General features: G+C 42.2%; 1 protein-coding gene across 1 annotated transcript in view; it reads right to left on the bottom strand.

The window, feature by feature from the left end:
* The window catches only part of LOC116225218 (NXPE family member 3-like), a 35794-nt gene that overhangs the window by 3647 nt on the left and 10152 nt on the right, over nucleotides 1-21995 (bottom strand). The window contains exons 2-6 of the mRNA XM_031587348.2: nucleotides 15985-16052; nucleotides 15187-15342; nucleotides 13901-14691; nucleotides 13319-13386; nucleotides 173-379 (exon numbers count right to left, since the gene is read on the bottom strand). Of these exons, the coding sequence (XP_031443208.1) occupies nucleotides 173-379; nucleotides 13319-13386; nucleotides 13901-14691; nucleotides 15187-15279 (1159 nt within the window). The 5' untranslated portion in view covers nucleotides 15280-15342; nucleotides 15985-16052. The remainder of the gene's footprint in view (nucleotides 1-172; nucleotides 380-13318; nucleotides 13387-13900; nucleotides 14692-15186; nucleotides 15343-15984; nucleotides 16053-21995) is intronic.

Here is a 21995-nt window from a genome sequence, read left to right as displayed (position 1 = left end):
AGAGAGAGAGAGAGGGAGAGAGACAGGGAGAGAGACAGAAATTACTTTTGACAAGTTAGTTAGACAAGTTAGACAAAGTGAACGTGTGCATACAATATCAAAATGCATTGCTAAATTTGAAAATATGATGATAGGAAAAAAAAATGTCAGCATTATGCAGATCAGTGCTGACCTGGAACAAAGGCGTTGAGGTACTCAAACCACTGTCGAACCGTAGAGTCTCCATACATGTAAAACAGTTTCCCTTGAAGACACTGAGTAATGGTGGAGGAGTCATTGAACTGTTGTATTGGGATTCCAGCTAAAGGTCTCCAAGAACCCTGGTAGTAATACCCAGACGGCAGGAACTTTGCCCGGTCTCTGCGAACCAAAGACAGCTCTGCGGAGGAGAAGTAGAATTAGAACTCTGCTGCACGCATACACATGTGTGGACACACACACAAAAACGTGCGCGTGCGCACACACACACACACGCACAAACACAGATGTACATTTATAAAATACACACCAAAGCCACAGATTACTACACTTTGATTAGCATTTCTTAAAACACACACACACAGTGGCGATTTAAGCCTGAAATTTCTGGTGAGGCAATTTTGTCACCGTCACAAAAATAGAGGTAGCTGATTATTATACAGTGGGGAAAATAAGTATTTGAACTACTGCCGATTTCGCAAGTTTGGCCACTTACAAAGAAATGTATGATCTATAATTGTAATGGTAGGTGTATTTTAACAGTGAGAAATAGAATATCAACAAACAAATCCAGAAAACTGCATTTTATAACATTTATGACTTTATTTGTATTTGATGCAGAAAATAAGTATTTGAACCCCCAAGCAAACAGCAAGAATTCGCCGGTTATGGCGCGCTGCTAGGCAGACGTGTGATAGAAAGCTCTCATGTACAATTCATAGAAAAGTAATCAGGAAGCCACTAAGAATTACCAAACAGTTACTACTGATCCCTAAACACAACAAACCGCTAAAATGCCAACGAAACCGCATCCAAAGACTTTAAAGTCCACTAAACCAATCGATGGCTCCTCCAGCCCGACGAGGCTAACTAGTTCCAATACTAGCGAAGAGGACACAATTAGCTCTGGTCAAATTCTTAACGCTATTCACACAATGAAGGAAGATTTTGTGTCGAGGTTTGACGGGCTATTGGGCGCTATTCAGGGAGTGCAAAGCGAATTAAAGGCATTGACTGGCCGAATGACCGAAGCTGAAGACCGAATTAGCACCAATGAAGATGACTTAACATCTATGAAAACACAGACCTCCACCATGAAAGCAGCTATGGATGAGCTAGTGCTAAAGGTGGATGACTTAGAAAACCGAGCACGCCGCTCGAATGTGCGGTTGGTGGGTCTGCCTGAGTTAACAGAAGGCGGTGACGTCCGTAACTTCTTGGAAAAGTGGATTCCTGAAGCTCTTGGTGAAATGAACTTTACTGGGCCATTGCTTATAGAAAGGGCACATCGAGTTGGTAGAATCTAGCCTGGATACCAGACCGAACGTAGCCCCGCCCACAAATTTTTTGGTTGGGAAGTTCGGTCTGGCATTACTCCATTGAGGAGAAATTATCTGCGGCTCGATATCGGCCGTACCAATCAAATTGTTAAGGCGGGCTTTATACGATGATGGACAGATGATCAACAGTAACGTAACCAACCACGTCACCAACACACGAGTTGAATTCGTTTTCAACAAACATGGCTGCCGCTGGAGAGCTGAAATGTATAGATTCGAGTCCATTTAGACATTGACAGTGCATTCATTTTGAAAGAGGAACAGAGAAACGCGATTAAGGCATTTGTCAATCGAAAAGATGTTTTTGCCTTCCTTCCTACGGGATCCGGTAAAAGTGTAATGTATCAGCTGCCCCTGGTCACATACTACGTTGTTCTGATTGGTTGTAGGTAACCAATTGAGCGAAGAGGCATTTTTTCTCCTGGTTCGGTTGAAACACGCCCCATAATCACAGCCCAATGGAGCGATATCAGACTCATATTCTGACTAGAATTATGAGTATGACATCGTCAGGCTAGGTAGAATCAACAGTAAGGAGGGGAACCAACAAACCGCTGCACGACCCAGAGTGGTGGTGATGAAGTTTCTGAACTAAGCTGACAAGGTTCGAGTGATGAAAGCGGCCAGAAGCAAGGGAAGGATACTTGTCGACGATAAAAATGTCATGTTTTTTCCTGACGTGTCTGTGGATCTGCTTAAACGTAGAAAAGTCTTTGATTCAGCAAAGAAAGAGCTAGCCTCCCTTTCTAACCGCGACCTGCGTTACGGAATAATTCACCCAGCTACACTTCTGGTGACCATCAAGGGAAGACGGCACACTTTCGACACTGCATCAGAAGCGGAGGCTTTTGTGCAAGAATTGAAGTCTGAGCAAAGCTAGGCAACTATGGGTGCTGAGTAGGCTAACGTGTTTAGTGCTTACAAAATACAGGTAACGTTATTTTTCCTGGACTGTTTAAAGAATGCAGCCGCAATACGGGCAGGGTAATCTTTTCCTGGACTGGTTAAGACTGTTAATTTAAGCATAATGTTTTGCTGCAAAGTGGCTATTTCTGATTGCAATACACAATAAGTTCACTTTTAATATTTTGCATGGAGCTCCAACATGATCGCTGAGCATGCTGTTCCTCGTCATGTGGGTGGACCAGCTTAGTTCCATAGTCAGACTCTGTTCAGGGGTCTATTGGAAGTGTGATCTAGGGGAGGGAAGCGTGTACTTCGTTTGGGGAAGTACGCCCTGTTATGTTTACATTTTAAGGCACATATTCTTATTTTTCTTAATTAAGTTTTCTTTTTATTGTTTACTCAATTTCAACCCGCACTTACAATGTAGTATTATATCATGCCATTTGAACTCCAGTTCACCTCTTGGAATGTAAGAGGTCTAAACAAACTTGTCAAGCTTAAGCAAGTAATGAGTAGGATTAACCAACTAAAAGCTAAGATAGTCTTTCTCCAGGAGACGCATTTAACACCTGAAGATGTAGTGAAAGTGAGGAGGAGATGGCCAGGTCGAGTTTTTTCTGCTTCATGTAGTTCTCACTCACGTGGGGTAATCACTCTGATACATAACTCCCTACCTTTTCATCTCATCAATGTGGATGAAGACCGATATGGGAGATACCTTATTATTCAATGTGAAATACTCTCAATTAGGTTAAATCTGGTAAACTTATATGGACCCAATGACGACAACCCGTCTTTTTTCAGAAATCTGTTTTTGTCCCTGGCTGATTTGTCTGGTAGTTTCATCATAGGTGGAGATTTTAATTGCACTCTCCAGCCAGAGATTGATAGATCCACAGGGATAGATACCGCCCATGCCCAGACATGAAAAGAGTTATTACAATATATAAAAGAATTTAATTTAACTGACATATGGAGAAGAGACTATCCTAATCAGTCAACCTTCTCATGTTATTCTGCCACCTGCCAGACATTCTCCAGAATTGACTACTTTTTGGTCTCTGCTTCTTTGATATCCACAATCTCAAGAAGCTGGTACGACAGCATTGTAATTTCAGACCATGCTTCAGTTTCATTTAGACTAAACATGCCACAGTCACTGAATTTCTCCACGGGGTGGCGCCTTCAGTCATTTTGGCTGAAGGATCCAGAATTTATGAAGTTTATTGGGGCCCAAATTGATGATTACTTTGTAAATAACACAACCCAAACATCAGCTGCTATACGGTGGGAAGCATTTAAAGCCTTCCTGAGAGGACATATGATAAGTTTTACAAGTTTTAAACAAAATCCTGGAGGCTGGAGATGCAACAATTAGAAAAAAAGATAAAAGAAACTGAATCAAAACACTTCAAAAACCCTTCCCAACAGTCATTTAAAGAACTTAATGAATTTAGAGCTAAATATAATGTTTTATCTGTCAATAAGGCAACTAAAAGCCTGCTGAAATTGAAACAGTCCTATTATGAGCAAGGGGAAAAGGCTAGTAAACTCTTAGCTTGGCGTATTAAACAATCCGAATCTGAAAGGATAATAAATACTATTCAGCTAGATGATGGGTTGGAGACTAGTGACCTTAAAGAAATTAATAAAGCTTTTAAAGGTTTTTATGAGAACTTATACAGCACCGATTCTTCAGCCTCAGCCTTGCAAAAACAAAAAGATTTTTTGGATTCATTGAACATCAAGCCTCTTGAAGAAAACTTCCTGGCTGATTTAGACCTAGACATAACCATTGAGGAATTGTCTGCAGCCACTGGTAGTATGAAGGGGGGTAAGACGCCTGGCCAGGATTCGATTCCCATTGAGATCTATAAAGCTTTTCAGGACGCGCTACTGCCACCTTTACTTAAAATGTATAAAGAGTCCTTAGATAGTGGGTCCTTCCCCCCCTCTCTAAATATGGCAGCAATCACACTATTGTTAAAACCAGGTAAAGCGTCTAACCTTTGTGGATCGTATAGACCAATATCTCTTCTTAATAACGATCTCAAAATTCTTTGCAAGGCATTAGCCAGGCGGTTAGATACACTTCTACCACAAATGGTGCACTCTGACCAAAACGGCTTTGTTCAGGGACGACAAGGTTTTCATAATATAAGACGAGTTCTTAATATTTTGTTTGAAAATTCAGGATCTATGGACACTGCTATTTTGTCGTTGGATGCAGAGAAGGCTTTTGATAAGGTGGAGTGGCACTTCCTGTTTGAGGTTCTTCAAAGATTTGGCATAAATAAGAGATTTCTCTGCTGGATCAGACTACTTTATGCTGACCCCCAGGCTGTAGTTTTAACAAATGGGCTATCTTCAGCACCCTTTAAGTTGTACAGGGGCACAAGACAAGGCTGCCCCCTGTCTCCACTGTTATTTACCCTGGCAATTGAGCCACTTGCCATGGCAATTCGCAACCATACTAGCTTAAAAGGCATAAGGATAGAAGATATGGAACATCGTATAGCACTGTATGCTGATGATGTTATTTTGTTTTGCTCTAATTTGAAACAGGTCCAATAAAGCTGGTAAAGTCTAATTAACTATTTTGGCACCTTTGCGGGATACAAAATGAATTACTCCAAATCTGTAATATTATTCATGAATGAAAAGGAAAGACTACACCCCCCAATTCATACTCCTTTTATGGTTTCACTCAATGGCTTCACATACCTGGGTGTTAAGATTGCCCCTACCACCGACAAAATTGTTCCTAATAACTACAAGACCTTAACAGATAAGGTCACCCAACTTATAAATAGATGGAACAATCTACCCATTACTATGATTGGCCGGATAAATGTATTGAAAATGTCAATTTTACCGACGTTTTTGTATCTCTTTCAATCTATTCCACTTGCTCCTCCACCCTCATTCTTTAATTATCTTAAAAAGCTTTTTTCCTACTTTATATGGAACAACAAGCGTCCCAGGCTCAGGCTTTCCCTATTGTATTTACCATATGATAGAGGTGGTTTACAGCTACCAAATCTTGAGTGGTATTACTGGGCAGCTCAAATCAGAGCAGGAATGTTTTATTTTGAGAGAAACCACCCTCCAGCATGGGTTTCAATCGAAGCACATGTAATCAACATTCCTTTAAACCTGTACATCTACTCTGCTAACAAACAGAAACTAATCAAACATACTAAAAATCCTTTTCTAAAAAATACATTAATGGTTTGGCACAAATCTCTTGCATATCTAGGGGAAACAGTTAAACTATCTCAGTTTTCTCCAATTTTTGGTAATGATGACTTCCAACCTGGTAGAGCAGACCCAGGGTTTAAAATCTGGGCAGCCCAGGGTATAGCCAAGGTAGCTGACCTTTACAATGAAAATTTGGTTCTCATGTCATTTGAAGAGCTCAAATCAAAATATGGGATTCCTGCAATTATTTTTTTTAAATATCTACAATTTAGAAGCTTCATCCTTTCTAGACAGAGCAATGATCTGAAGCTTCCCCCTCTATCCACCCTAGAAGATTACAGTTTGAAGTTTTTACATTCTAGGGGACAGGTTTCATTACTATATGAGCTTTTTGTAAGCAAGTCTAAAGAATCATCACAACGCTCACTAAGTTCAAGCATGGCGAATGGACTTGCAGGAGAATGTAACGGAGGAGGAATTGTCAAAAGCACGTTTTCTTGCTCAGACCCAATCCATAAATACAAACTCCAAACTGTTGCAATATAAATGGATAAGTAGATTGTACATAACACCAGCTAAATTGCACCACTTTAATCCTAACATACCTGATACCTGCTTCAAATGTAAAGACCAAAAAGGTACCTTATTTCATTGCATATGGGAATGTCAAAAGATACTTTCTTTTTGGAGGAAGGTGTTGGACCTTACTAGCCAAATCATTGGCAAGGAAGTGCCTCTTAGTCATAAATTGTGCCTATTGAATCTATATCCAGAGAACTTCACTACCTCTAAAAAAGTTAAGTCTCTACTGAATATTTGTTTTCTGGAAGCCAAACGATGTATAGCTCTATCATGGAAATCTGATACACCTTGTGCCACATCACAATGGTTGAGGGGAATGACTTCTTACTTAGCTTTAGAAAAGATAAGTTACACAACAAAAAATAGACTTGACAAGTTTTGGGAAATATGGAACATTTTCTACAATTTCCTTGAGAATAACAACATGGATGTTGATGGTTGGTTGAATGATAAAATGGATTGAGTACTTTCTTTTTTTTTTTTTTTTTTTCATTTTCATTTTGTTCTCCCCTTTAAACAATGTAAGTTAGCTGATGTAATCTTAATGACTGTAACACACTGTCTACTGTGACACGGACATCTATTGTATGTGCTATATGTGAGAGCAAATTGCATTATATGTGCCTTGTTGTGTTGTCTTGTATTGTTTGTCTGTAAAATAAACAAAATTCTTAATAAATATATGTTTAAAAATAAAAACAGCAAGAATTCTGGCTCCCAATGACCAGTTATGTGCCCAAGAAGCACACAGATTAGTCCTTGTTACGTGGGGAGCCACATTGTGCACATCTGTGCGCTTATTCTCCCTACTGTCCCGCTCTCTCTGTCCCCCTCTACAGGTGACCTGGTGTCTAATTGGGCTGTGCTTGTGGGTTGGCCTTCGCCTATAAAAGACGCCCATTTCACATACCATCGCTCTCTCTGGCTCGCTGGCTCTCACCCTTTCATTCCAGCCACACCCCGTCTCCGCTTCCGGTCGGACTCTGCTTTGGGCCTGCTGAACGGTGCTCCGCTGGCGCCCTGCTTTAGTCATTGTTTGTTGTGATCGTTAGTTTTGGACGCGGTCTACCCGGTTGGGCTTAGTTTAAAGCTAATCTTTTACTTTATGTTTATTGTAGAGCTGGTGGTGGGTTTTTGGCACGCTTTAAGCTTAGTTTAAGTTCAGAGTAGAAGGAAGATTCCCGGAAGACTCACCACACTCCTATGTCCTTTTGTTTGAACGGGAGCAGTTTAGATTCCCCTTTTGATTTCTACGCAGACTGTGTGAGGGTTTGTTTTCTGTTTTGTTATTCGTTATTTTCGCCGCCACCATGTTCTTCCCTTAATTCTTGATTTGTCAATAAATATATCACATTTCACCGACACCATTTCTCTTGGCTTGTTTATGTTATGTTTGCCATTTCTTTAAGATGATGGTATCGTAACAGTCCTCATTAGGCCTAACAAGGTACACCTGATCTCAACTGGTGACGTGTATAAAAGAAACCTGTCCAAAGAATCATACTTCACACCTTCAACCTCACCACCATGGGCAAGACCAGAGTTGACCAAGGACATCAGAGATAAGATTGTAGACCTGCACAAGGCTGGAATGGGTTACAAAACCATCGGCAAGCAGCTTGGTGAGAAGCAGACAACTATTGGTGCGATTATTCGTAAATGGAAGCAACACCAAACAACTGTCAATCGCTCTAGGTCTGGGGCTTCATGCAAGATATACCCTCGTGCGGTGTCGGTGATCATCCGAAAGGTGCAGAATAACCGCAGAACTACACAGGGGGAGCTTGTGAATGATCTCAAGGCAGCTGGGACCACAGTCACCAAGAAAACCATTGGCAACACACTACGCCGTAATGGTTTGAAGTATTGCAGCACTCGCAAGGTCCCCCTGCTCAAGGAAGCACATGTACAGGGCTTGAACCTCATTCCCTCATTCCCTCCCATTGAAAACGCAACCTTAAGGATTTGGAGAGGATCTGCAAAGAGGAGTGGACCAAAATCCCTCCTGAGATGTGTGTAAACCTGGTGACCAACTACAAGAAAAGTCTGACGTCTGTGCTTGCCAACAAGAGTTATTCCACCAAGTACTAAGTCATGTTTGGCTAGGGGTTCAAATACTTATTTTCTGCATCACATACAAATTAAATCATAAATGTTGATTTTTTTGTTGATATTCTGTTTCTCACTGTTAAAATACACCTACTATTACAATTATAGATCACACATTTCTTTGCAAGTGGCCAAACTTGCGAAATCGGCAGGGGTTCAAATACTTATTTTCCCCACTGTAAGCAGTAGGCCTATATAGACCAGTAAGATATGTTATGGGCTGCATTTTGAGTGCCAGCAGGGAGCAGAAATCCTATTTCAAATACATTTCACATGCTTCAGCGCTTTTGGTTCACCGAATCGTAGTGTCTTTTCAGCCTGGTGTCGCCCTCGCACATCGTCTCAAAGTTTGCACTTCCCACAGAGCTTTATGCACGATATCAGCCTCCCCAGTACATAACGATTCTCCTCCGTCTGTTTGTTGTGCTCTAAAATGTTCCGCTGAAATCTCTACAGGGGCGGAGATCCCATTTCGTTGTAGGGGGGGACAATACATGGTAAAATTTCAGAGAGTAATTCCTGGGGCGGGACACACAAAAAATGCTGTCTGGCCCTATCGCCCTCTCTCTCTCTCTATGCTGTCCTCGTTGGCTCGTACTGCGTTTGCTACCTTGCAGGACTTGACAGCTAGATAACACTTTTCTTTGCTGAATAAAGATGATGAATTTCAAGTGAATCCACAAGTCTTGTTTCGCTTGAATTTACTGAGGTTATCAGCATGCAATTATTCATACAGGACGTTTGATTTTGTAAAACAGAAATAAAGAGACACATACATTTCACGTCAAATAATGTGGCATAAAGGTAGCACGATACCACGAGAGCTAGCATAACTTAGCTGCTAAATACAGAATCTCTTATAACATTTACAAACAGAAATTTGACGTCATTTTTAAATTCTCTAAACGGCATTAAATTTACTTACACAAAATATCTACTCACAGACAAATGATGTCAAAAGTTCAAACGCAAATGAACGCTCTTCAAGGAAGCATTCAGCTGCATGTAAATTAACGTCTTCTCCATTCTATTCCATCAAGGCTATATCCACAAGCTTGAGTTTAGTGCTTATTTATTTATTCAATGCCATTTGCCATTTGCCATTTGCAGTGTTCGTGTAGTGCTTTTATTTATGTTAGGACATCACGATGCGTCGTAGAATCATGATTAAATGTGAAGCGTAATTGTTTATTTGTTTTAATTGTTTAATATTCTAGTATTTATTATTATCATAATTATTTAAATCCGAGGATGTCGTAGAATTGATGTGAACGCAATCACCAACGATTTCTCACAAATTCAGCCCTTAAGAACATGGGTGCACTCCAATCTGGCCGATTTACGACGGCTATTTAGCGTTCTTAAATTCTGTTCAAAGTTAAGAACGAATACCAGATGAAAAACTTTAATGAATGCCAGAATTGTCCTGGGAACTTTGTAACATGTTCTTAACTGCGTTTGAGAATGAGATCCAATGTCTGTCAACCTCTTTACATATCGTGTAGCATAGCGGCAGTGACAGGGGAGAGAGAGAGGAGGAAAAAGAGGAGTGTGTGTGTGCCTGCCTTGTCCATAATCAGCCTCTTTTTAATCAGCACGCTGGTTAAGCCACTAGCTAATGATTGTTAACGAGCTCAAATTTGAGCTTTTGGACAAAGCCGGAGAAATGTCACTTTTCATGTTACAATGAAAAGGCTTTTACTTGTAGAGGATTTACTAATGAGGCTGCTTTCCTCACAATTTGACCGCGTACTGGGCTGATTGACTGAAACACGGAGCTGCCCCGCTTGTTGGAAACAGCATGTGAGCCAAACCACTTTGAGGAATAGGGGGATCATGATTTTTCAACACTTAAAAAACAAATTGTTTTACGTGTATAATTAGCACTGCTTGTGTTGTGGTGCCCCCCCCCGTCATATCCGCCTATGACTATCTTGCTCTGCCATGATGTTGACCTGCCCCAATAGTCCCAATTTCAGGGTGCAATTGATATGGGTTTTACAGCTTTCGTAATTCACTGTTTTTTCTGCCAGATGCTTCAGGTCTGCATTAGTACCAATTCCGAAAAGAAGGCATGGGAAACAGAACAATGTTCGTTTTGATGTGCTAGCAGTTAGCCATGTCTTTCTGTCATACCATTCCGTCTTGAAAGTTAGAGTCGCTTTCTCACCAGGCTGCAGCAGGATCAAGTCGTCTGGTCTGTGTGGCCCCAAACGTTTAATTTCTAATTTCTCTTCCAAGAAGTCTGTCTGAAATTAGGGATGCACCGATACCGATACCAGTATCGGTATCGGTGCCGATACTTCGTTAAAATACTCGTACTCGTTTTGAATTGCCGATACCAAGCACCGATACCACTCATCAGTATTTCAATGCATCAAACTGGCCGGGCTATGCTGACACAAAATGTGATTTATTGTCCTACCTGTCCTACCACTCTCTGCCAGACTAGTAAGTAGCTTATTTGCCGTCTTGTGTTGCATTTGCTTGATGTTTGACTGTGTTAGGAAAGTTTGTCATAGTGTCAAAGTATTTCAGTATACAGGTTTCGCTAAATTTAGCTGCTAGCATCTCGTTAGCGATTAGCAATTCCGTTCTGCTGCCCTAACGGCACTGCACTGCTACGTTGTCGAGGGGCAGAAAGGAAAGTACTTTGTTTAACACAAGCAATTTGATTAAACATCTGAAGACACACCATAGTGCTAAGTACACAGAGTTCACTGATGCTAGTGGCGCAAGACCGAAGCAACCAATCTTAACTGACGTCTTGCAAAAGAAAAAAACGCGCACGCGCACACACAGAGAGAGAGAGGTAGAGAGAAAGACTGTGCCACATAGGTTAAGTGATTGTTTGTGTACTTGAGCAGGAGATTCTTCTGATCCTTTTGTAACTGAAATGTGCTCTTGTGCTAATCCAGTAATAGTTCTGTTCACTTTTAACTATGCAGCAAATTGAATTGCCTTTATCTGGTTATATTTGCATTTTGTCTAATGTGATGATATTGTCTGTTTGAAGGCTTTTTTTGTGTGTTAAAACCAGAAAGCTCTGTTTATTTTTGGCTTGGGATAGCCTTCTGTTAATTTTGTACTATAGGCTTGACATAATCTGCAGAGGATAAAATAAAATCTGCCTCCAAATTAATTGCACTTTCATGGAGACCAAATCTAAGAAGTATCGGTATCGGTACTCGGTATCGGCAAGTACACAAATAAAAATACTCGTACTCGTATCGGTTTGTAAAAAAGTGGTATCGGTGCATCCCTACTGGAAATATTTCGGATTTTAGTCAGTTGATGGTAAACTTGTTGAGCCTACAGCTTAAGTAGTGTATAAGCTATGTAAGCTAGAGTTAGCTTACCATTCAACAACTAGCAACTTGAGGCTACATCTCCACATTTTGGAGATGTAGCCCCACGTTGCTAGTTGTTGAATGGTAACCTAACTCTAGCTTACACACTACTTTAGCTGTAGGCTCAACAAGTTGCCTCACTGCTGACAGTTGACTTGGTGGAAGATGGCAGAAAGTGCAGAACCCTGCTTGACCGCAGCAGAGAAAGTGATTGTAACCCCCAAAAATCTAAAGAGTGATGTCTGGAAATATTTCGGATTTTGGGCAGTTGATTGTAAACTTGTTGAGCCTACAGATAAAGTAGTGTGTAAGCTATGTAAGCTAGCGTTAGCTTACCATTCAACAACTAGCAACTCGAGGCTACATCTCCAAAATGTGCATCCAAGTGAATATGGCATAATATGTGGAACTTCAGCGAAACAGCCACGTCTGGATACATATTTTGCGCCGTCCGTCACAAGTTCATTGCCTGCGGCACGACAGGAGGCCTGCACGCAAAAATTGATTTCGTTCATATGCAAGGACATGAGGCCGATCAGTGTGGTGGATGGGATAGGCTTCAGGGAGTTCTGTGAAGCACTGGAACCGAGGTACTGTATCCCTTGCTGTCGTTCATTTAAACCGCTATGCGCAGAGAGCGCGACGGTGCGGGAGAGGCAGAGAGAGGGAGAGGCCAAGCTCTGCGGTCTTGGCCATTAGTTAATTTACTTATTTTTGTGTAGGTAATATGTTGTTAAATATGTTTAAACTTAAATAAATTACCTATACAAGGAGTTATGTCTCGTTGTATTAATTTGTCCTGTTATTGACGTGCCTAATGCGCAACCAGAAATTCGAATATGTTCGAATATATGTGTTTTTTTAAAGCGAATATTCGAACGTCATTTTTGAGCAATTTTGACAGCCCTAATTCAAATCGAGTTGCTAGGCAGATTTCATAGGGCACATCTGAAAGTGCCCCATCTCCCAATGTTAACTTTGGCCTGTGTGTTTCACGCTCATTGGTGTTTCCATGGCAACAGTCTTAAGCTTGCGCCGTTGCCCTACAGGGCAGAGAGGGACAGCGGAGAGCAGCATTTCCGAGAGCAAGCACACAGACAGAAACACACACGAATCAAATTACTCGAAAACAGGACTATAATGCTTGTGAGTCAAGCTTATTCACACACACACACATTCACGCTACTTTGCATATTTAATAAAATAAGATATATTTTGCCACAAAGCACAGATTGAGCTTTCTGCACAACAGCGCCATCTGGATCTGGTGGGGCAGTGCCCCACGTGCCCCTTGTGTAGAAACGCCACTGCACACACATATATATATATATATATATATATATAAAAATTGAAAACATAACATGGAAAACAGCTTCAAGTTTTTGTATATTATAACTACCATTGCCCTGGACCTGTTCAATCATTATCCAGTTCAATATTTTAGTCCGAGATCTGACCCAATGGGGTGAAGCAGAGAGAGTGAGAAAGGCTCACTCACCAACCCCACCACACACCCTCCCTTCCTGTATCCCACTCCTTTGTCCTTTTCCAAGTAAGCCTGTGTTCAGTCACTCCTAATTCAACTAAATTGTTACCTTGTTCCTTTTAATACGAGATTGCTCTTTCTCTTACCTTTCACTGCGGGCAAAATAGTTATGTTGTACATTCCGAGGGCTTGGACCGGAGCTTTGATGGTAGAGCTGTGACAAAAGAAGAGAGAAAATCATTTTCCCCCCAGTTGTTCCTTGTCCCACAGTGGTGAACAGACTGCGCATTGGGTAGCCAAAGATGACACTGGCAAATAAACGTCACTCAGTATTTATCTTTGTTCCTCAGAACTGTCCATTAGATGCACATATGTACTATTGGCATCAATGGCCAAAGTACAGAAGGTTGATGTCCTTGGTAAAATAAGACTATATCGAGTTTCACATTTATTCATCACCTATTAATGTACTCAAATCAGCTGATGCCTGGATTGTTCTGTACCCCAGTTTTACTGCCATAATTTGAACATGTCGGATGATAATTAGACAGTGCTTTTATATCTGCTTCACAATATTAACAAGCACATTAGTCAGTGACCTACTGTAACAATGAATTTGTGGCAGACAGAATAATATTCCTAGTTTGGGTCATACACTGAAACCAAATGTCTGACTGTAAGACTCAGAATAAAGGGTGGAGGATGGAGGTACCCATATATGCCCATACCTCAAGAACAGCATTGACTCTGTGGGGGTGAGCAGGTGTTTCTTGTAGTCCCCTTTGGCATGGTTAATGCGAGTGTCGCAGTCCAGCATCCTGGGTTTGTAGCAGTACCAAGGCTCACCTGTGTGCGGATCTGTGTAGTTGCACAGCGCCGGCTGACGGGGTCCGGTGGGCAGGCACAGGTTGCAGACGGTGGTCTCGGACAGGAGGCCGGAGCGGAAAAGGCTTTTGAAGAGGACGCGGTCCGGTTCCTCCCTCAAGCGCCGCAGCACGGCCACCGCCTCGCTTGAGTGCACCAGCGTCACCTCCACCTGCGCGGCCCCCGCCCACAGCAGAGGGAGCTCCACCGCGTACAGGCCATCCTGCCGGTCCACGACCCGGCCCGATGCACCGGCACCAATCTCTGGGGAACGAATCCGGGCCAGCAGGAAGTCCCCGCCATACCTCTTGGGCTGGCCCAGGAAGTTCTGTATGTGGACCAGCACTTCCAGCTTGCCGCCCACCCGCCACGTGGCTTGGCCCGAGATGTTGGTGGGCGGCTTGATCACAAAATAACTGCGAGCCGGGTCGCTGCTCTGGCGGACCGGCACCCCCAGCGCAGGGGGCTCAGGCCAAGAAATGGACTCCAGGAGGTAGCGCTCCTCATGGGCCTCCTCTCCGGACACCTCCTGGCCCAGGTTGGGACAGTAGCTGCGATTCTGGTCCAGAGCCAGGAAGGGTCCAGAGGGCTTGAAGACGGAACTGATGCTGCTCTGGAGCTGGTAGAGAGAGGACACCGACTGGCAGTTCCATCTCTGTGAGAGGGGATGAGGGTGAAGAAGGAGGAGAGAGGGAAGGGGGAAGAGGGAGAGGTGGGCGAAGGTGGAGAGAATGGAGTGAATAAGAAGAAGAGGGGGAGAGAAAGGGAAAAGATAGTTAGGGAGATAGAGAGAAGGGTGGGGTGAGGAAAGAAAGAGAGAGATGGAGAAGGGAGAAGAGAGAGAGGTAGAGGTGAGCGGGACAGTGACTTAGATAGGGAGGGAGGAGAGAGAGCGACAGTGGGGTGGGGAGTGAAAGAAGAAAGTGAGAAAGAGGAAGAGATCAGTGCATAAGATTGACATACAACAGCAACAATCTATAATCCACAAACATTTTGTGAGTACTTTACTGTTGTGTGAGCCCTTTTTAAGTGATGTGGCATCACATAACAAAAGTAACAAGTTCAGTTTTATGAGTAACAGTAACATTACTTCTCTACTTCCTCCCTCTTTCTGCCTGTCTAATAACATGAAAGCAGGGTCTTTCCTGACCTCCAGAGTGTGAATGTTCCGCAAGAAGAAGAGGACTCCTGACAGCGCAAGGACGAGGAAGATGAGGGCATATTTGGACAGGTTTCTCCCCATCTTGTGCGGCTAAATCAGTTTATTATACGGCTGTTCAGAATGTTCTGCGAACCAAAGACAGCTCTGCGGAGGAAAGGTAGAATTAGAACTCTGCTGCATGCATGCACATGTGTGGACACAAACACGCGTGCACACACACTCGCATGCTCACAGATGTAAATTCATAAAATACACACCTCGGCCACAGTTTACTTTGATTACCATTTCTTAAAACACACAGACACACACACACATATACTGTATACACATCAACATTGAAAACATAACAACATGGAAAACAGCTTCAGGTTATTGTATATTGTATATTATAACTGCAACGCATAGTGAACACAGCTGGTAAGATCATTGGTGACCCACTCCCTTCCTTGCAAGACATATACACCACCCGCCTCACCCGGAAAGCTACCTCGATTGCGAATGACACCAGCCACCCCACACACAGTCTGTTTAGCCTCCTACCCTCTGGAAGAAGGTATAGTTGCCGCACCACCAGGCTCAGAAAGGGCTTCATACACCAAGCTGTCAGGAAGCTAAATTCTCTCCCCTCACTCCCCCCAGCCATATCCTCCAGTCTGACAGGAAGCTGACCCCAACCCCTCCCTTCCTGTATCCCACTCCTTTGTCATTTTCCAACGAAGCCTGTGTTCAGTCACTCCTAATTCAACTAAATTGTTCCTTTTAATATGAGATTGCTCTTTCTCTTACCTTTCACTGCAGGCAAAATAGTTATGTTGTCCATCCTGAGGGCTTGGACCGGAGCTTTGATGGTAGAGCTGTGACAAAAGAAGAGAGAAAATCATCTCATCTTTCCCCCCAGTTCCCTGTCCAAAAGTGGCGAATTAATAAAATGTGTGACAAACATTAGAATAGACTGGACATTGGGTCGCCAAAGGTTACACTGGCTAATAAAAGTCACTCATATCATGGTCATAATATGGTTGTATTATAATATGGTTGTATTATATGGCAACGACAGTACGATCAGTCTGAGTTTTACTATCCAGACGAAAATGAAAACATTTCAGCCATGAGGAAATTCAGAAGAAGCAAAAATGTGTTATTGAAAGTGATGATGGAGGCGGTTTCGACTGTCATGGCAACTGCTTGTTAGTGAAGCAGCGACCAACCTAAACCCTTTTCCACTTCCTCCCTTAATTTACTTACTCAAAGGTAGTGTGATAGTGCATGGAAAGTCAAGATAAGTCACCAGAGCAGAGCTGGAAGAGAGAGAGCAAAGCCTACAGACGCAAAGTTGAACTTCTTTCTTCCTAAAGAAGTTAATGCTAACACAGCTAGCCAACACCCCGTAGAGAGTGAGGATGATAACGTGAGTGTAGCAATAGTATCTGAGCTAAAATCATTTAGAAGGGAAAACAATGAAAAGATGACGACAATGACATCCGTAATAACCTCCCTTGAACATTCAGTCGAGAAAATGGGAGACCGTTCAACCCATGTGGAGGACCGGATTAATCAGGTTGAGGAAGGATCTGCACGCCTGCTAGGCTACTTGCTGCAACTCGAGGAAAGACCTGAAAAGAGTTGGAACATTTCACAAGGAGGAACAATCTCCGAATTTAAGGGGTCTTAGAAGATTCGGAAATGGGAGATATAGCTAAACGGACTAAATCTTTCTTGAGGGAGCTACTGGATCTACCCTCAGACTTCGCCCTCCAGATAAAAAGAGCTCTTAGGTCTCTCCAACAGAAACCTACGGAGAAGGAAGCCCCTCCGCGATCGCCAATAGTGAGATTCGTCAACCACCAACACAAGCAACAGGTGCTAGCCAAGGCATGGAACACAGCAAATCTGCGGTATAACGGAAGATCTACATGGACAATGATTACTCACCAACTGTACAGAAGAGAAGACGCGAATAAGCTGACATCAAAAAACAAGTGAAAGAAAAAAACATCAAGTTCCAGACCCCATATCCAGAGAAGCTAAAGGTCCATCTGAAAGAGGGTGTCAAAACGTACAATTCCGCTTGGCAGGCAGCAGAGGATTTGGTGTAGCTGGGAATTCAGACGGCTCGCGCAGAGGGAAGATATTGACTCGCAGTCTCATTCAACACATGGAGGCCCTTCAGAAAGATGACTGAAAGGAGGTGAGAAAAGTAGCACTATATTGAACATTTAAAAAATCCCAGAACGAACTATGGTGCCTTTGTTTTGAGAAAACTATGTTAACTAAGTTAGATATTTTGCTCTTGATGAATATATTACTAACACAATTTTGGACTTTTTTTGGAATTTTTTTTTATTTGAGGAAAATAGGGAGGAATGGAGGGGCTGAGGTTATCAGGCAGAAGACGTTTTTCTTTTATTGCCAACGATATAGGCGAGACCTTTCATTGGGAAGCCTCAAGATTTGATGCTGAGATGTTTTCTGTTTTATTGTTCTTTTTCTTGTTTATTACTTTTTCTTGTTAAAGTGGAGGAATGGCTAAACATTTTGAGATTGAAATGTAAGAAAGCAAACTTGAATGGGAGAACTTATAATATGGAAGATATAAAAATCACTTCATTTAATGTACATGGTGTCCTCAATCCAATCAAAATGGGCAAGATACTATCTAAATTAAAAAAGGAAAAACACATATAGCTTTCCTACAGGAAACCCATTTGAGTGACACAGAACACACAAAAGTCCTCCCATGTCACCATGACAGGCACGCTTTTTATTTCGAGTCTTCGGGTCTGTTTGAAATGGAAGGTAGCTGCCTCGATGCCGTAATAGACAGGTGTATTACAAGACATGTCTTTCGGGTGAAAGCGTTGGTTTCGAGCGGCCTTTTTAAGATGGCATTTACGGTAACGTGTGACGTTGGTACGCTGCAATAACGTTATGCTATCTAACGTAGGCTAACGTGCTAAAGTCAGACAGTTGGCTGACAGACGCCTCACATCAACTCAAATCACATCAACCATTTTGCTGGTTACAATAACGGTGTTATCGGATAGTACAGTTTTTCTCGGTAACTTTTGACAAATCTAAGCGTGAAAACGCCGAAAAATATACATTGACATAAAAGACATGGCCGTCAGCCGAGTTTGGTCCGGAGTTTAGCTGCTAAAGTTATCTTCTGTCCTGTCGTTTGAAGTAAACCTTTTAGCTCTGGCATTGGTCTCCCATTATGTATTTATCACTTCACTGGATTGGAAGTCCATTTTCCAGGCTCGCACGCCCCCTTCTTTGAGGCAGAGGTTAGGTTTGCCTCCCCTATGTGCTTTTTCACTGGTTTTATGACAGATCAGCAAGGCTAAATAGCTCCTTCACATACGTGAAATACATTACATTACCTATTCTATGGATACAAACGACATATAATAAAAGTGTCTACAAATATTTCAGTGATGAGAAACAATGAGAAAGCAAAAGGCATGCGCTCAACCCAGTGTGTGAGGGATTGCACAATCTGAGATGAGGCGCAGCTCGTTGCTGCCTCAACTCGCCAGTCGCCTCTCTGTTTGAACAGGACATGGTCAAATTCAGCGATTTTGATTATAAAAATGATCGGAATCTTACAAAAATTAATTTTTGGTTGGTTTGGCCTGTGCCCGTGCAACATTCAACACAGGAATGTTTATGATTAAACTGTTACCAGAGCACAAAATTGTTTACAACAGCACAAAGTTCTTCATAGATGTAGCCTCATAATTTTGTTGTCAAAGTGCACCAGATTGATGCATTGAACTTTAAAATGTGCAAAATGTTCTTATATATGAAATATATTCCCCGGGGAGCATGCCCCGGACCCTCCTAGGGGGTTCGCATCGTTGTCACCTTTTTCATTCCTGATGAGTTTGCACCCCTGAATGTTACCTGGTCGCACCACCTGACGATTCAGTTGTGCCACCTGACAACAGTACTAATGACAGGAAATATGCAGAATAATTGCATTTATATTTCAAATACAAAAAAAAATGTATTTTAGTTAACAGTCTCTGCTGATGTTAAGGTAGTCAAAGTACCGGTAGTGAAAAGATCAAAAACAGGATATAGGCCACAGGATCACATTCGGTATAGGAATAGGCTATAGTGCAACAGATTGATTAGATACACTGTAATGAATTGTAAATGAACAACAACAAAGTCACACTCTAAAGCAGGGGTACTCAATTAGAAACCCAAAAGGTCCACTCACCAAATTTCCATTCAGGTCAGGTCGCATAAATGACGACATGTAAATTTAAATGTAATATTTTTTTTTCTGTTGGATTCTACCACTAGACCGTCTGATGTGCCTCTGTATGTCATTGTCGAATCAGGTAACAGTCATTCAGTCAGCTTAAAGTCGTGCTTCAAATGGCCCCGCCCCTTCTGGCGAGATTTGGGGCGAAATGCAGGCATGAAAACGGGTCAGGGGTGAAGAAGGTGAGAAGGATATTACCCCTCTCGGGGGGTCTAGGGGCATGCTCCCCCGTAAGAAAAATTTAAATATTCCATATTTTAAAGCATCAATCTGATGCATTTTGAGATGCTTTTTTTGCCAACCTGGGGAGAGCTGGAGAAACTTAACTTCAGCCATGAGTCAAAAATTATTATGGCCTCCTTACTAAGTATTATGCAAGCCATTTCATGCCAGCCTGGGTCACTGGGTCTAAAATGTACAGCAGTGTTTCTCAAACTTTTTCAGGACCACTTAGTCAATAAAAAAAAATTCTATCTAACTAAATAGTATATCCCCGGAACAACAGGCCTCCTCAGACTCAGACCTGGCCCCAGACAATTGTTAGCGGCACGTGATTTTCGTGGGTGGGCACTGCTTTTTTTTATCGGTAGGCTGGTTATAAATATGACAATGCGCAAGGCAAAGCATCTGGAACCCTGCTCCATGCGTGACTTGGTTAAGTTACAAACTATAGTTCGCTCACAGCCTCATACTCCCATCACATACTCAGACACGCCAATGTATCACTAAACACCAATAAACACAACGATGCGCATACCGACCACGCGACCGAAGTAATTCACTACCAACCGTAGGCTAGCAGACTGGCATTAATATAGCCATCCTAGTAGTCAACTTTTCATAATTATGAGTTGTCATAATCCAACGTCACACAACACAGAATAAAGTTATCATCTTGCTGTCTCCGCAGCGGGAGAAAAATAATGCTGTTTGAATGCAGCTCCGCGGCGGGAGTGACCCTCCTCCTTGTCGGTGTCAGAGGCATTCTCATTTAATTTAAATTGTCCCTGTCTTAAACCACCGATCCATGACCTTCTTAATAGATTAGGCTACTATTTAATAGATTAGGCTTCTACTGACTGTGTTCTCTTCGTTCTGAGTTGTATGTTAGAAATGTCGCAATCATTTACTTGCGGCCGTCTCGGACCATTACGGGGCACGCGCACCTGTTCGCAATTCACTGAATTGCAGTTCCCAGTTCTTAGGCAAGCTAATTGCCCTAGCTAGCTATACAGTGTTTGGACAGCTCAAGGTAGCTATACGATGTGTTGGTTAGCTCAAGGTAGCTATACGGTGTGTTGGTTAGCACAAGCTTGCACTCTCACAGACACACACACACACACACACACAAGGAAACAGGAGAGGTACAGGTCTGTACACTGCTCTATTCGTTGGGGAAGGAATCGGAACACGTTTTCAAGACATTTGAATTTGATGCGAGGGGTGATGAGAATAAGTTCGAGGCTGTGTTGAACAAGTTGGACAATTATTTTGTGCCTAAAGTAAACGTCATCCACGAACGAGCACGCTTTCATCAAGTCAATTGAGTATTGAGCCGTATAACTTCACAAAAATAATAATAATAATCGTTTAAAAGTCAGGCGATCAACACAATTTCTCAACGAAAAAGTAAAGGTCCTGTTATTAGCCAATCAAACCGAGTAAATCACCCACTTCCGGTTTCAATACGGTATCTCTGGGCCATACGTTATCTCTGCCGATACTCTCAATGCATTCTCTATGGCTTCCGGGAGGGCTCGCCCCTCCATATCGTGTCATAAGTAATGGACGTAAAAGCCTATACGAACGTCATACAGCTTCGACAGAGGCATATTCTGTCAAGATGGCGCCTGTTCAGTGCAACAACTCGATTCGCTCTTTGACAGAAACTCCTTTTTAGTCGGCGTACTAAGGAAGATAAATTGACAACAAAACAATTAGGACTTCCTAGACCAAATGTATCCATTCAACAGGTTTTTTCAAAGGGAGGGAAATCCTACATCCAAGAATTGGAACGAAAGAAAATCGCGTGAAGTGGCTAACACGGTCTGTATCTCTATATACCACTGTCACTTTTCATAGGTTTCACAGTGTGTTTCACAGTTCGCTTCTTGCACTAACACTGAATCATTTTTTATGTGATGACTTATTTTGCTTTTGTAAGCCAATACTTTCAAGATCAGTCAATAAATATTGTTGGTTTTGACTTAGGTTACCCCTTCTTTATGTTGTTACTGGACATATCATGTGTCCTGTTAAGCTACGTTACATCATACAACATTTGAGACACGTGGATAATGAAAAAGTGGGATAATTGAATGTGGAGCCACATCATGTTTGCTTATGAAGGCTCCTGGATGCAACTTTCTTCCATAGCTTTCCACCTGTAACTTGCTACTCTAGCTATGTAGCAAGAGGGGACATATTACTGTTGTGTGCTGCCAATAGTGGACAAAAAGGTATTGCTGTATGAGTTAATCAGCTAACTTAATGTACCTACTGAATGGGTCGCCTTAATCAT

The sequence above is a fragment of the Clupea harengus genome, chromosome 2 (assembly GCF_900700415.2).
Source record: "Clupea harengus chromosome 2, Ch_v2.0.2, whole genome shotgun sequence".
Lineage (NCBI taxonomy): Eukaryota > Metazoa > Chordata > Actinopteri > Clupeiformes > Clupeidae > Clupea > Clupea harengus.
This window is presented reverse-complemented; position numbering and strand designations above follow the sequence as displayed.